This window comes from Coenobita brevimanus, chromosome 33 (assembly GCF_032717465.1).
Source record: "Coenobita brevimanus isolate Jiangsu-jjx chromosome 33, ASM3271746v2, whole genome shotgun sequence".
In the NCBI taxonomy this organism is placed as follows: Eukaryota; Metazoa; Arthropoda; class Malacostraca; order Decapoda; family Coenobitidae; genus Coenobita; species Coenobita brevimanus.
The window spans coordinates 27,882,205-27,898,179 of NC_136986.1; the positions used below are offsets into that span (position 1 = coordinate 27,882,205).

Genomic DNA, 15,975 nt, shown 5'->3' on the forward strand with positions numbered 1-15,975 from the left:
CACCTGCCTTTATGTTTTGCTCACTGACGTGCTTTGTCCACTGCACATCATATGATTCCCAATGAGTGCAAAGAAGCGGAAGTATCTTGACGAATGTATTCGATTTGGATTCATGTCCCTTCAAAAGGGTGACACAGAGGTACCCAAGTGAGAGGTATGTTACAAGACTCTGAGCAATGATGGAATGCAGCCCTCACGCTTGGGAAGCCACTTGAGGACAACACATCCTGCTCCAGCTGACAAGCCTATGGGATCCTTTGAAACAAAACGACAAGCCTTGAAGCAAACTAAGATGGACGCCAGTGGCACATTTAGGAAACAAACTTCAATGGTTGTTGAGGCATCCTATGAGATCGCCATGTTGATTGCAAAGAGCAAGACGAGCCATAACATTGGAGAGTTTTATAAAATCAAGTATACTGCGTGCAGCAGAACTAGTTCTGGGGAAAGATAGTGCAAACAAGTTTTCCCAAATTTCTCTATCAAACGATACAGTCAAAGGAAGGATCGATGAAATGTCTCGAGACATCAAAGATAAAAATCTCGACCAAGTAAGAGCTTCTCCTGTATTTTTCATCCAGTGTGACGGAACGACTGACATCGCTCAGTGTTCTCAGTTACTGATGTATGCTCGTTTCGTGTCAGGCAACAGTGTAAAAGAGGAAATATTTTTCTGCCACCTCTTGGAAAGTTGTACAACAGCAGCAGCAGCAGCTATTTTTCGTATGGTATCAAACTTCTTTCAGGAAAATCATCTTTTGTGGGACTCGCTGGTAGGGGTGTATTGACGGACATCCAGCCATGCTTGGTCTGCAGTCTGGATTCATAACAAGGGTGAAAGAAAAAGAGTACATCTGCAGTACTGTAGGTACACACTGCATACTTCTTCGTGAAGCCTTAGCATCCAGAACACTACATGCTGAAATGAGGGATGTTCTGAACTTGGCTATCAAGGTAGTCAACTTTATCAAAACTGGACCCGTGAACAGTCGTCTCTTCAAAGTGCTGTGTAAGGATCAAGAATCTGAACATCAAGCCCCGTTTTTTCTCACAAACGCACGGTTCCTTTCAAAGGGAAACATTCTTGGACGGCTTTGTGAACTACGAGAAGTAGCAATACAGTATTTCTAGATTCGCAGCAGAAGGCAGATCTCCATGAGAAGTTTCAGTTTGTAGGCTTCCTACTATCTCTAGCTTACCTGGTGGACATCTTCGAAGCGCTGAATACAATCAGCCTTAAACTACAAGGAAAAACTTTAACATCATCGTGCACCACGACACCGTTCGAGCCTCCTTGTCCAAACTCTACCTCTGGAAATGTCGAATTCAGGATGGAAATTCAGCCAGTTTTAGTAACTTGGATTCTACTCTCATTCACAAATACCTTGATTATGAGTAGAAGAAACAAATAATCATTCATCTGACTGACCTGAAAGCTGAATTCATCAGATACTTCCCAGATATAGATGAAAAGCGTGAAGCGTGGAAATTCATCAGAAACCCATTTCAATGTGAAGTAGTTGATCGTTCGGATGAAGTACAAGAGAAGTTTCTTGACTTAAAGTTCAACTCCTCAGCTGAGGAAGACTTCAGAGAACTGGATCTTTAGATGTTCTGGGTCAATACCTTCCTGTATACCCTCTGATCTCACATCAAGCTCTTCGGTTCCTGACAGTGTTTGGATCCACTTATCTTTGTGAAGCTGCATTTTCCATGCTCGTTGCTGTCAAGACCAAGTACAAAAAACGACTGAACGTTGAAGGGGACTTTCGTTGTGCACTCTCTGGGATTTGACCACGCATTCAACATCTGGTAGGTATGAAGCAGTGTCAAGTGTCTAATTAAATTAGTAAGAAAGTAACCTCATTAAATATGTTGGGTATATTGTTTCCACAAAATTCATGGTCAATAAAAAGACTAAGAACGCCATTTTTTTTTTTTTTTCAGTGTTTCCTTAAAAACTGGGAGGGAATTTCATCTATTTGGTTGAAGATACGACGGGAGGCGTGGATGGAAGGATCAACTACTAGAGGGGGTGTGGTAGTAAAAAGGTTAAGAACCACTGATATATATATATATATATATATATTTATTTATTTATTTATATTTATATATACATACAGAGAGAGAGAGAGAGAGAGGGAGAGAGTCATTGTCATTACAGATTCTAGAGATCGTCTGTGGGAATCGGTACCGATGATTGGTTCATTGCTGGAAACTTGGCTACAAGGCAGTTGTTTTCCAGTGCTCCTCACGGACAACTTAACAACAAATAGCACCATAATAAAGGTAATAGGAAAGAATACGTTAATGGATGTTAAATAAGGCAATAATATCTGGATGATGTCGTTACTCTGATATCTCAGTTCATTACCACAGCGTTGGTCTCACAGATAGAATTGAGTTTTAACACTGAAAGTTACCTTTAGTACTCAACAATACACAGAAAACTATTTATTCTTTTATCAAAGATATTACTGCACTGGAATAAATACATTGATAATTACGAAGGAGGTAAAGAGAGTTAGACAGTGATAAAGAAGAAAGCAGGGGAGTGGAAGATCAAAATAGTAGATTGCTAGTCGTGAAGGGAGGAAAACTGAACAGATTGAGAGAACACTGTAAGGAATTCTTTAACTAATGTGAGTATAAGTTACTGTGGAGTAGCTGGGACAAGAAGGGAGACAAGGGATCAGCGGGATGGAAGTGGTGGAAACAATGAAATAAGTTAAAATGGGGAAACCCCAGGAATTGATGGATTGTGTGGTGAGATGTTGAAACATGGGGGAGAGATATTAGTGAAGTGGATATGGAAGATGTGCAGATTGGCGTGGGAGGAAGGTAGAGTCCCGGAGGATTGAAAGTCGGGTACAATTATTCCCCTTTATAAAGGAAAATGGGAAAAAGAAGTGTGTGGTAATCATAGTAGTATTTGTCCTCTAGGTGTAATAGGAAAATTATATGGTAGGATACTTACTGACCGGGTTAGGAGAATAACAGAGGAATATTCGTAAGTTAGAGAAGAACAGGGAGGTTTTTGGGATGAGATGAGGTTGTGTAGATCAAATATTCGTCCTAAGATCTTCATTGGAAAAGTTTCAACAAAGGGAGATAAACTGTATATGACTTTCTTGGATCTGGAGAAAACATATGACTGAGTGGATAGAGTAGGAATGTGGAAAATATGAAGAATATATGGGGTAAGTGGGAAGCTGTTGAATGCCATGAATAGCATGTATGAGGGCACTAAGGCTGCAGGACGTGTGAATGGTGAATTGAGCATATTTTTCTCTCTGAATATTGGATTGAAACAAAGATTTATCATGTATCCATGGTAGTTGAATCTGTATATGGATGGAGTTATAAAAGAGATACAAGGTAGGGCAGTGGATGTTGGAGAGATCCTAAAGTGAGACGGCAGCGTTTGGAAACTTCCTATTCTATTGTTTGAAGATAATACTGTACTGTTAAATGCCGATGAAGGGGCATTACAAGGCTTGGTGAATGAGTTTGGGAGGATGTGTAAGAAACGGAATCTAAAGGTGAATGTAGGGAAGAGTAAAGTTGTGGTCTTCGAAAGAAATGAAGTCACTGAATGGACAGTGAAGCTCAATGATGAGGAAATGGAATATGTGGGTTTAAGTACTTGGGTAGTGTGATGTGTAAGGATGGAAATTTAGAGGATGAAGTCCATGAAAAGGTACAACAGGTAAGGAAGGTCCCTGATTCTAAGAAAGCGGTGATATGGAATAGGGAAATGGGCATGGAAATAAAAAAGCCTCTGTATGATAGGATTGTGATACCAACTCTAACGCATGGAAGTGAAACTTGAACCTTGTTGGAAGGGCACAAGTCAAGAGTGAGAGCAGTGGAAATGAGTTATCTGAGAGGAGCATGTGGAGTTACATGGAAAGACAAACTGACAAATAAGAAAGCGAAGGAACATTGTGGTGTGGATGTGGATGTGATAAAAAGCGTTAGGAGAAATACACGGAGGTGGTTTGGCCATGTGGAGAGGATGGGGAGCGAAAGCCTGACCTGGAGAGTGTATGCGAGTGAGGTAGAGGGTTGGAAGAGAGAGGGGGAGACCAAGGATGACACGGAGGGATGGAATGGAGTGATATATGAGAGAGGAGGTTAGAGCGGGGAGAAGGCAAAATGGCCGGGAACAGAGCGACATGGAATCGATTTGTTTGTTGCCTTCCTTTCCGGGATTGAGACGCCTGGCTATAGACAGACAGATAGATAATTAGGAAAAAAAATTAAAGTAATAATACACTTTCCTCATCGGCTTCTTAACTCTATGAAAACTAATTTACTTTACATAATTATACTCTGCTTTTTATTAGAGTATTGGTGATGTTGGAGCGGCACGGGGTGTGGCTGTGTTCGATGTGGGTGTGGACGGCCAGGACGCTAACGTGACACAGGCACAGCTCTGCCTGGTGGTCAGCCAGGCTCGTCGGGTAGGTCACTCTTACATTTTTGTTCAGGTGGGAAGGCCACTCTAACACTTCTGTTGTGGCTGGTAGGCCACTCTCACATAACTCTTGAGGCAGTCAGGTATTCTTTCATTACTACTGAGGTGGTTTTGCCACTCTCACATTACTGCTTAGGAGGGTAGTTCACTCTCGCATTACTGATGACAGGGATAGGTTACTTTCAAATTACTGGTGAGGCATATAGGTCACTTTCACATTACTGCAGAGGCGGGTAGGTCACTCTCACTGCACTGCTGAGGTGGGTAGGTTATTCTGACATTAACCCCTAGGGTACACAATTCTCCAGCCTCGACTGCCCCCCAGGACGCAAAAACAAGCCTATTTTTCGACTTTCTCAAAGGTTAAAAGTTTTATGCCCGATTTAAAAAGCTTCAATTTAGACACCTGGAAACGCAAACCCCATCCTCCTAGACCCAATAGTTACCGAGCTATGGCCCGTCAAAGTTAATAAAAGTTACCTGTCACGGCCCCGGCGATAAAGAAAAACGCCGCTCGCACCTGTTTTCTTCACAAAAATACATACAAAAGTCACCCAAGTCAATTTTTTTTGGTGTGTATTGATGTTATAAACCATTGTAATATGCTTAGAAAAAATAAAATGGTGAAAACCCCCCCAATAAATATGATGAATAGTAAAAATTATCCTCCCCTCCTCTCCCCTCCCCATACCTCCAATCCCCTCCCTCCCCTTCCCTTCCCTCCCCTCCTCTTTCCTCCCCTCCCCTCGCCTAACTTCCCCTCCCCCCTCCTCTCCCCTCCCCATACCTCCAATCCCCTCCCTCCCCTTCCCTTCCCTCCTCTTTCCTCCCTTCCCTTCCCTCCCCTCCTCTTTCCTCTCTTCCCTTCCCTCCCCTCCTCTTTCCTCCCTTCCCTTCCCTCCCCTCCTCTTTCCTCCCTTCCCTTCCCTCCCCCTGCCTAATCTCCCCTCCCCCCTTTCCCCTCCCTCCTTCCCTCCCCTCCGAGCTGTCAAATCTAGCTAGTTTTCGTTTAGTTTCTTTTCGTTTTTGAAGGCTCCAGCATGTTTGCATGCGTCGGCATAAAATAAAATTTCTTTTTCGAGTGGGTTTCGAATAAAGAGAGCTAAAATAATTGTGGTGTCCATATCTGTATGCAAAGACACGAATAAATTACAGGTAATGATTCAAATGCATGCGCCATAAAGCGTAAAAAATACGTAATATTCGAGGCTGGGGATATAAAGATACTGTGTGCTAGGGGTGGGGGTGAGGGTAGGGGGTTGGGGTAGGGGGTTGGGGGTGGTGGTGGGAGGTGGTAAGGCCAGGAGGGGGAGTATGAGGATGGAGGGATGGGAGGAGACCACCACAAGACACAAAGGAAGGGCCCCAGTGGAGTACAGGGACATGAAGGGAGATAAGGGGGGAAATACCCTCCCCCAGTCATGGGGGGATCAACATGGGAGGGGGGAATACATGAGGAGGGTGTGAGAGAGGTGGTGGTGGTGGTGGTGGTGGTAAGAGCGGTCGGAAGGAAGGTAGCAACAAGGTAGTGGGGTAGAGGGACGTGGCGAGAGGGAGGTGGGGGGTACACCCCCCACCGACTGGGTACGGGCCTGGGTCCGGGCCTGGGTCTCCCCCCTCCGGTATGTCCAACACTTAGTTCTGATTGGTTAGAAGCCATCTGCATCACAGTTGGGGTGGAACCAGCTGCCGCCAGTTTTTTGTGGACGTTGCACGATCGGTGTTGCTCATTCTTTTAAGAAAATGTGCACAAAGCCCGATCCATGAGATTAGTACTTTAGGGGTTAATACTGAGGTGGGTTGGTCAGTCACATTACTGCTGAGGCAGGTAGGTCACACAGCTAACCTGTACCATGGTGACGTCAGCAGCTGCGGCAGGTGTCATGGTGCGTGATGGTGGTGGTGGTGAGTAATGACCCGGCCTTCCTCACTGCCTTCGCCAATTGGTCCCTCAATGGTCGCCTCCTGGTGTGGTCGACGAGGCTCCTGGTGGTTACTCGCCTGCCCAGGTTAGACCTCGAGGCTCTACTCGTTTCCCACTGGACATTTTCCATGATGAACACCTTGGTGATCAATACTGAAACTTCAGCATCTGACAAACGGTAAGTCATTCAGCAACCAAGAATGTACCTGTAATGTCAAAATTTTAATTTGTAGCTGTTTTGTAGGATGACACGTATTTGGAAGTGGCATATGTTTACTTTTTTTTTTTTTTTAATTTGCCACAAAAATAACATTGATTAAATCCATTGCCAAGCATATTCTAATCTTGACCTTGTGTACCACATCCACCCTTTTTGAACACTTAAATATTCTAATCTTTTCTAATCATTCGTCACAGCTCATGCAATCCTTTTAGTTCCCTGTGCCTCACAAAGAGTTTCTAATCAAAATATCAAATAACTTGCCAATGCTACCTGTCCTAGAGTACCAGTCTACAAAAGTGTAGGTCTACTTAAGCTCCCCGAACGGGGCTTCAGTCACCATCGGTAGCACTCCTGCTCATTATCGTATCTCCAACAGCTTCAGAACGTAGTTATCCAAGTATTACGCACACTTCAATCTTAATCCCTATATTTGGGGGGTCTTACAAGCCAAGCCCTTCTCGTACGCATTTTTTACTTGGAAGTAGGTTTTTTCAACCAGTCAAAGCTGCATACTGTAATTACAGTATAATGAACTTTAAGTTAAAGACCAGATTATTCATCTGTCCTTCATCTCTCCATTGTAAATGTCCACAGGTCGGTTCTAGGTGGAGGCATTGTGGAAATAGGAGGTGATGAATTGGAGTAATTTGGGGAATCACGAAAGGATGTTTTTCTTACGGGGGTGAGTTGGTAGTTACAGCTCACAGCCTTTCCCCCAGCCTGGGACAAAGATGGAATCCGTGCTCGCATACATTCATGCTCCCCCTTGCCTGACTTGTCCTTGACACTCCTCTCCACTGCTCCCGTCCACTGCCACATCAATGAATCATCACCCCTTGAACTTTAGGTTAACTCAGATAACTTGCCCAATTTTTCCGGTTTATTCAGACTGACAATGTGCCTTACAGCGTGTTGGATGGGAGAGAGAAAAGAAATGCAAAGGTTTACTACACATGACTGGCCATTAGAATTTCTTTTACTTTCTCTGCGAGTGGGTTTTCTGTGTCAAATAAGATCACTTGAGCTATCCCTGTGGCCATGTCCATTTCTGACGCACGTAGTTTTATTTTTATTTTTTTATTTTTAACTAAAACACTCATTTGGCTAAGTTCCTACTGCACGAGAGGAACTGCACACAAAAAATACTAGTTTACTGTCACAACAAACTCAGTTTCCATGTATGATGCACTATATTGCAGCAATTCCTTTTTTTCAATGCAAGAAAAAGAAAATAAATGCTATAAGCCTGCAAATTGCTTCCTCTAAGCAAAAATACATACACGATGATAGATTCCCAAATTGAGGATCTGTGCAAGATGCTTGGACACACTGCGTTTAAAAGACTGGAGGTCATAGGCAGCAGGGAATACAGGCAGAGGAAGACAGTTCCAGAGCTGACCTGCTGCACACATAAAGGACTGGCATTAACAATTATCTCTTGTAATAGAGGGCTGGACAGAAAAGGGATAGGAATTAGCATCTACACTGGTGCTGTCCACCTGCAATAGTGGTTGAGGGATGCAAGCAGAGAATTCAGAGGCCCAGTAATGATTGAATTAACGATTGAAAAGAGACAAAGATGCAACAGCACGGCAAAGAGATAGACGGTTGAAGGGAGTCAGTAAGAGGACAAGAGTTAATGAGATGAACTCTTTGACTCCACATTATTGTACGTGGGGCGCCTCCTCACACAGTAAAGTTGTGATGTGCACAAGGTCAAAATAAATAAAACCCCTGTTTAAAGTCAACAACTGTGCGGGGGTAAAGAAGGTACATAGTCAACATTGCGCACCTAATCGCTTGGAAGCAGATTTTATAAAGAGAGGTAATATGATCTTTCCAATCCCAAAAGAATGAAACCCCATGCGTATTCAAAGATGATGCAGAATTGAGTTGGGTATTATTAAAAATTAAAAGGATATTCTCATGTGGATTTTAGTGGGTCGAAAGATGTTAGAACTGGATTTTCGATGCATTAAAAACGAGGTTACTTTTACCCGAATCAGAGGTATGAGCCAAGTCAGATATTAAGTGTGCCATAGCCTCCTCTCTTGTTTCTTGAAGTAACTGTTGAGATGGACACTGCAGGAAGTAGATGGAAAGGTGAGGGGTAGAGTTATCAGCATATGTGTGATTAGGGTGACATGTAAACCTTAGTGGGTCATTGATGAATAGAAGGAAGAGAGTTAGTGACAGGCCAGTGCCCTAAAGAATACCATTATTGATAGCTCGAGGAGAACAGTGGTAGTCTATAACAGAGATAAAGGCACAGATAGGATTGAAATCGTAAGGGGGCCGTAAATTTAAGATTTATGGCAGACTTGATCGAAAGCTTTTGAAATGTCAAGTGCAATGGCAAATCTTTCACCGAAGTCCCGAAAGGAAGATGACCAGGAGTCTTAAAGTATGGTGAAAAGATAGCCAGTGGAGCACCCCTGCCTGGGCCCTTAATGACAATCAGACAAGGGTATGATAAGTGAGATGCTTTTTTTTTTTTTTTTTTTTACAGAATAGCTTTAAACACATTTACAAAAACAGGATGTTAGTTTAATTGCTTTAATAGCAAGTATATCAAAGAGTTTTGAGACTATTCTTAACCAAAAAATTTTAAAAGCATCTTTCTTGTCACAAGCTTCTTTCCGATCGTTAGTATGGGTTCTGCCAGGGATGCTCCACTGGTGATCTTCTCACCTACCTTGCAGACTTTTGGTCATCCTCCCTTCGGAACATTGACAAAAACTTTGCCATTGCACTTGACATCTCAAAGGCTTTCGATCGAATCTGGCATAAATCTTTAATTTCCAAACGGTCCTCTTACGGTTTCTATCCTTCTTTCTGTCCCTTTATCTCTAACTTCCTGTCTGGTTGTACTATAGCCGCTGCTGTAGACGGCCACCGTTCTTCTGCTAGAGCTATCAACAGTGGTGTTCCTCAGGGATCTGTCCTGTCACCAACTCTTTCTTTTCTTCATCAATGACCTAAGCGTACATCTAATCCTATCCACTCATACGTTGATGATTCCACCTTTCACCTTTCCATTCACTTCCCACGACACCCATCTCAGCACTTATTCAAGAAACAAGGGATGAGGCTCTGGCATACCTGATGTCTGACTTGGCTCATATCTGTGACTGGGGTAAATGTATTCTTGTTTTTAATGCATCCAAAGGACAATTCTTACATCTATCAACCAGACAAAATCTTCCACAAGAGTACCCTAAAATTTTCAACAATATCCAGCTTAATACTGCATCATCTTAAAACATACTTGGGATTTCATTCTCTCGGGATATATTATGGAAAGAACATATTACCTCTCTTGTATAATCTGCCAACTCCGTGCCTTGTTTACCCCTGCACAGTTGTTGACTTTATACACAGGTTTCATTCACCCCTTGTGTAGAGTACAACTCTCATGTGTGGGGAGGCTCCTCATATACAACTCTTCTCAACACGGTGGAGTCAAAAGCTTTTAGTCTCATCAACTCTCCACCTCTTACTAGCTCCCTTCAACCTCTGTATCTTAGCTTTACTGTTGCATCCTTATCTCTTTTCTATCGCTACTTCAGTGGTCACTGCTCATCTGAACTGCCTGCTATGGCGGGCATGTAGCATCTGTCTAGCAACAAATTCTTATCCCTTTTCTGTTCAACTCTCTAATGCAAGAGTTAACCATTACTCCCAATCCTTCATGTATGCAACAGGTCAGCTCTGGAACTGTCTCCCTTTGTCTGTATTTCCTACTGCCTTTGATCTGCAGTGTGTCCAGGGAACTCGAACAGTTCTTGAATTTGGCTCTCTTATCTTGTTTTTTTTTTCCCTGGAGGTAAAAATCTACAGGTTCCTGGCCTTTGGTTCCTTTTTCATTGCAGTTATAAAATAGGGCGATAGTTAGAGGGCTGGAAATGACCAGCCTTCCATAACAGCAAAATTCCAGCAAGAAGGAAAGGTTCAATTGACAGACAAAGGCGATAGAGTTTACCTAGGCAGGATGTAAGCACAGAAGCACTGCACTTGAGGGCACGTGGAAGGACCCCATCAGCACCCCATAAGGCCCATATGTCTTGTTGATATTGAGGCCAGTGATGGCTGAAAACACATCAAGTGAAGAAATTTTAATGTCAGCCATGAGGAGGCAAGAGGGAGGAAGTGATGGAGGAACAGCACTAGTATTGTCTAAGGCGGAACTGGAGGAAAAAGTCTGAGCACAGAGTTCTGCTTTTTCCGTAGAAGAAACAGTTACAGAGTTGTCAGAGTGGAAACCAGGAGGAAAGGATGATGAAGAAAAGTTGTTTGAAAGGTTTTTGGCAAGCATCAGAAGGAGCAGGAGAAATTTGAGTTAGTACTACTGATATTATATTCGGCAGAGTGATGGACGGGCTTAACACGATTCCAACCAAAGACATAAAAGATATGTGATTCAGGGATGGGTTGGCTCCGGTACCTTTTGAAGGCTCTCTTCTTGATGTGGACAGCATTTGAACAGGCGTAATTAAACAATTTTTTTTTTCATTAGTCGAAGGATGATAGAGAGAAATGTGTTTCCAGGCCTGAGAGAATAACCTCTGTAATGCCTGAGGCACACTCAGACGATTCTCGGCCACGGAAGCAACAATCATTACAGGGAATAAATATGTACTGTCTGAGGTCCTCCCAATCAGCAGCTGCAAAATGCCAAAGTCGCCGCTTATTGGGATGGTTCACAGGCCTTACTGAGGTAAGAGGACAGTTAAGGTGATAGGACTGCAATCAGAGGAGCCCAATAGAGAGAAAATATTAACAGCATAAGCAGAACGACTGGGTGTAAAGAAATCGTCAGGTATGTTGGAACTCTCCACAAGACTGTTAGCGATATAGGTTGGGTGCTGTCCAAGCTGCTCCAGGTCATTAAGGATGGAAAAGGTGTAGCCTTGTTCTCCAGGTGGATCAGTGTTGGAAGAGGAGAGCCAAAGATGGTAGTGAACACTGAAACCACCTAGACTTCAGGGAAAGAAGAAATTGACAGGATGTTCCATCTTAGAAAACAAATATGACTGTCATAGAATTTTTCATCATAAGCAGAAGTAGAGGATAAGCAAACAGCACAGATATACTTAGTCAGAGAGTGGTAGATAGCCGAGGCTAGAGAGTACAGAATTCAGAAGACTGAAGTACAGGAGCATGAGTGCACGATATGTTGTTATGTAGCCTACATATACACAACAGCAACTTATTGCTTTGAAGTGAGTATAGAGAAAATTGGAGGATACAGAGAAGGGTTTGCTTTAAGTTGACTTAGACAGCTAAGTCTCAGTACTGAGCAGAAGGTGAGGTTTAGAGGAGGAGAGGTGGCGTTCAACAGAGAGAAAATTAAAGGAAATGTTGCGAATGTGCAGAAATAAATAAAAAGTATCACAACAAAACCAGTTTTCACTATTACACTATATTACCATAACACATATTTACACTTGTAATGCAAGTTCACTTGTACCATAAAATGAAAATAATTTATTTCTGGCACATATATTTCGAGTTCATCCACCATATGCTGGGATCATTTCCTTACACACGTACTTTTCCTTATATTCCATATTCTTCTGTGGTAAAATCACATGTTAAGTTAATTTCTTAGTGCACTTGATGAATAGCACAAAGTAATTACTAGTTTACTATCATAACAAATTCAATTTGCATGTGTATTGCCCTGTAATACCAGAAAACATATTTACACTTGTACTGTTAGTTCACTTGCAGTGAAACCTCATAGTGTTTTAAGTCCATATCTCTTTTATGTTATAAACTATTTATAAATACTTATGTAATAAGATCACAAGATACACTATTTACACTCTTCCACACACCAATGACTGAAGAAGTCTCCTTTAACTCACTGCACTGGTAGAGCATTTCCCTGTGAACCTGCTGCCGTCACTGACAGTTCAGACAGACATGGCACTGTCTGTACAGTTTTTAACCTGCAGATGCCCAGGTTCACCATGCAGTGACACGTGATGTAGTCTGCCTGGGTGACCCTGTCAGACATTACTGCAGCACTGTATCCTTGGTGCAGCAGTTATGTCAACAACCTGTCTGAACAGTATGAATACATTCACAGCAGTGATAGCAGAAAGGTGTAGGAACACCTTCTTGTACCATCTGCGGCACATACCGCTTGTCATGCCAGTGGATGACCGACATGTTACTACATTTCTCTATAAGTAAAGCACCATTCTCGGTCTTGGCAGGGAAAACAGAGTAGTGCTTCCTACTTGGCTTGACAGTACCGCTGGTTCCTGTCCCATCCTCAAGGAAAAACTTGGCAGTCACATTATACAAGGAGAAATGCAGGCAGTTACATTATCCTCTCGTTAGATGGGCAGTAACTACGAAGTCCAGCATATAGACCTTTTCCAGTGACGTCACAGAAATCACGTGGTTTTGTTTACGACTCCATTTTGGACGGCAAACTCCTTGCAGTAATGGCTGTTCAGACAGGGCTGTCAGAGACTGAACTGTCTGATATATGCAGAATATTGGATCAACGCCATGAAGATCTGTACAGGAACAAGATAAATTTTGGGGGGCTGGAAGCTTACACCATATCTAGGGAGAATTCACCCGTTTCAAGTACGGGAGACCGAAACCGGATCTCAGATATGGCGATCTCTATCACTTTGGTGAACAACCAGTGAAAGTTCACCGGGGCATCCCCCAAGGTAAATATGTGTAACATATCTAGCTGGTACTGACATACAGTACATGTAAATCTTCATGGTAATCAGTTAATTACTGACGTGGGGCCAAGGGGGGAGGGATTGCATACACTTGACTGGGAATCGAGCAGTTGATGAATGAGTGGAGGGTGGGGACATGGGTAGTGGGAGGAGGTGGAGGGAGGGTGGGGGGGTTTGAATGGCGGTGGGGGGTTGGATGTGGGATTAGGGCTGGTGTGGGGGTGGGGGTGGGAAGGTGAGGGTGTGGGGGAGGGTTGGGGATGGGTGGTAAGGGGTGGGACGGGTAGGGGATGGAAGGGAAGGGGGGGTTGGGTTGAGGGTGTGGGAGAGGGTTGAAGATGGGTGGTAAGGGGTGGGACGGGCAGGGGGTACAGGGGAAGGGGGTTGGGTGGTGTTAGGGGGTGGGGGGTGTGGGTGAGGTTGTGGGGGAGGGTTGGGGATGGGTGGTAAGGGGTGAGACGGGTAAAGGGTGGAGGGGAAGGGGGTTGGGTGGTGGTGGGGGTGTGGGTATGGGGGGTGAGAGTGTGGGGGAGGGTTGAGGATGGGCCGTAAGGGATGAGATGGGTATGGGGTGGAGGGGAAGGGGGTTGGGTGGTGATGGTGGGGTATTGTGGGGAGCTGTGGGGCTTGTGGAGGGGAGTTGGGGGCCGTGGAGTGTGGTAGGTGGAGGATTCGAAAGTGGGAAGGTAGGAGGTTGTTGGGGGTGGGAGTGAGGGGTGGTGGGGGACGGTGGTCGGGTGGTGATGGGGGGGGGTCGAGGTGGCAATGGGGAAGGTAGGGTGGCAGTAGTGAGGGTGTACAGGTGAGATGGGGGTTGTGTGTGAGGTGGTTTGGTGGCGGTGGAGGGATGAGGATGGGGTTGGAGGGGGTGGGGGGTTGCTCACCTGATATGAAATGCCTGCTACAGAGTCGGGTGTAGGCCGTCGGCTGCCAATTCTTCCTCTTCACAGCAGTTATCCACTTCTGTTGCCTTTCTTCATTGGCTGGAAACAGGCAAAAATTTACCCCACTTATACTTTTCTGCCATGTCTTACAGCCGAAGGCACAGCAGTGGAATATCATTGTGGAATCTGCAGTTCTCTCTCTAGACGTCCGACAATTTGCCGTCCAGTATGGAGCCGCAAACAAAAGTCACATGACCCGTGACGTCACGTGGAAAAGATCTATATCCAAACCTCGCAGTCACAAGCAACAAAGACTGTGATGGATAGGTGACGACGTTTGGACGATGTGTATTGGATGAATGCCAGTCAACCCAAGAACAATACATGCAACTCAACTACCACCGCTTTATGAAAAGGCAAAAAAAAAATCATGGTGGAAGAACCTTTTAGCATGGTCAGAACTGGGCGAATTTTCCACACCCTGTCATTGGGTAAGGGTCCCACATTGGGGGAAAAATGCAGGAACCATAATATGGCAAAGTACTCTGTAATGTGCCATGTACCTCCCAAAGATAGATGTGGCTGTGAGGTCGTCCATGATCCTATAGTTCTGTATGGCATGCTTTTTTATGTGTGCCATCAGTACGGTCAGAGCTTGCCACACGTATAATTCACTGACTTCAAAAGGATACCATTCCTCTTGTCAGAGGAAGGGCAGTCAACCCAGTGTAGGGAGAGTTTCTGGTGATAATGATCCTGTGGTATTCATTCACGGACAATGACAAAAAAAAAATGACGAAAAATCGATGATGCACGAATTGCCTGTCCCCGGAAAATTTGACCAAATAGCTGCCTGAGGATCATCAAAAGTAGCTTTCACGGGCTGAAACCCTTTCCTCTTCTTTCACACAGTAATTTTGACTGTCCCCACACTTGGCTGATGAGAACTAGGGCAATGGGCAAGTGCACCACGTACACCACGGCCACAGACATGCATAAATTTATGTTATTCTTTAGAAGTCCGTATTCCCCTTTGTAATTTAAGTTCATTGTCATTTGTGTCGAGTCCCCATCGCCTTACGAGAGTAGGTAGATTCTTTATTTTTTTTTCTTTAATAATTATGCATGGGGCACCCTCTTATTCGCCTGTGTGTTATTGAAATAGCTTTAACAACGACGTATACGTAATCATAGACGAGATCTTAGCACCTTCAGAACCATAACTTCTCAAATTTTACTCAAGAGTAAAACCAAAGAATTTAAATAGAGTTTTGGGAAGGGGTTTTCGTCGTGAAAGATTTGATGGAGGCTATTTTTCACCTCAGTATTTCAAAACTGTCCAGTGTTAAATAAAATCACCTAGCGGTGTAGGAATCCCCCTCTCCCCCCCAAAAAATGAATACATACAAGATGCTGTAATATCTAGATAGCTAATATACACATTCACTTTTGAGCAACAGTATCTGTCAATCCTCTAATTTTCCCAACAAGTACAAGGAAATCGTAGCCAGAGTTCCACACTGAATAAAAGCCTGCCGTCCAGTGCTGATGTAGTGCCATAATTTTAAGTATTAGTGTGAACTAGTATAAGCTAGTATTGTAAGTGTAATATTAAGCTTAAGTATTGTAAGTATGGCTCATGATTTAACCGATAAGTTCTACATAATCTGAACATAATTCTGCTATTGATAGTGGTAAGTCGAGTTTTGATGTGAATATGACTAATGTTTATACATAATGAACCACCCGTT

General features: G+C 43.7%; 1 protein-coding gene across 1 annotated transcript in view; it reads left to right on the forward strand.

Annotated features, from left to right (window-relative positions):
- The first annotated feature begins 3,233 nt into the window (after nucleotides 1-3,233).
- LOC145395841 (ionotropic receptor 93a-like) overlaps nucleotides 3,234-15,975 on the forward strand; it is a 113,423-nt gene continuing 100,681 nt past the window's right edge. The window contains exons 1-3 of the mRNA XM_080269371.1: nucleotides 3,234-3,263; nucleotides 4,350-4,466; nucleotides 6,350-6,582. Coding sequence (XP_080125497.1) covers nucleotides 3,234-3,263; nucleotides 4,350-4,466; nucleotides 6,350-6,582 — 380 coding nt within the window. The remainder of the gene's footprint in view (nucleotides 3,264-4,349; nucleotides 4,467-6,349; nucleotides 6,583-15,975) is intronic.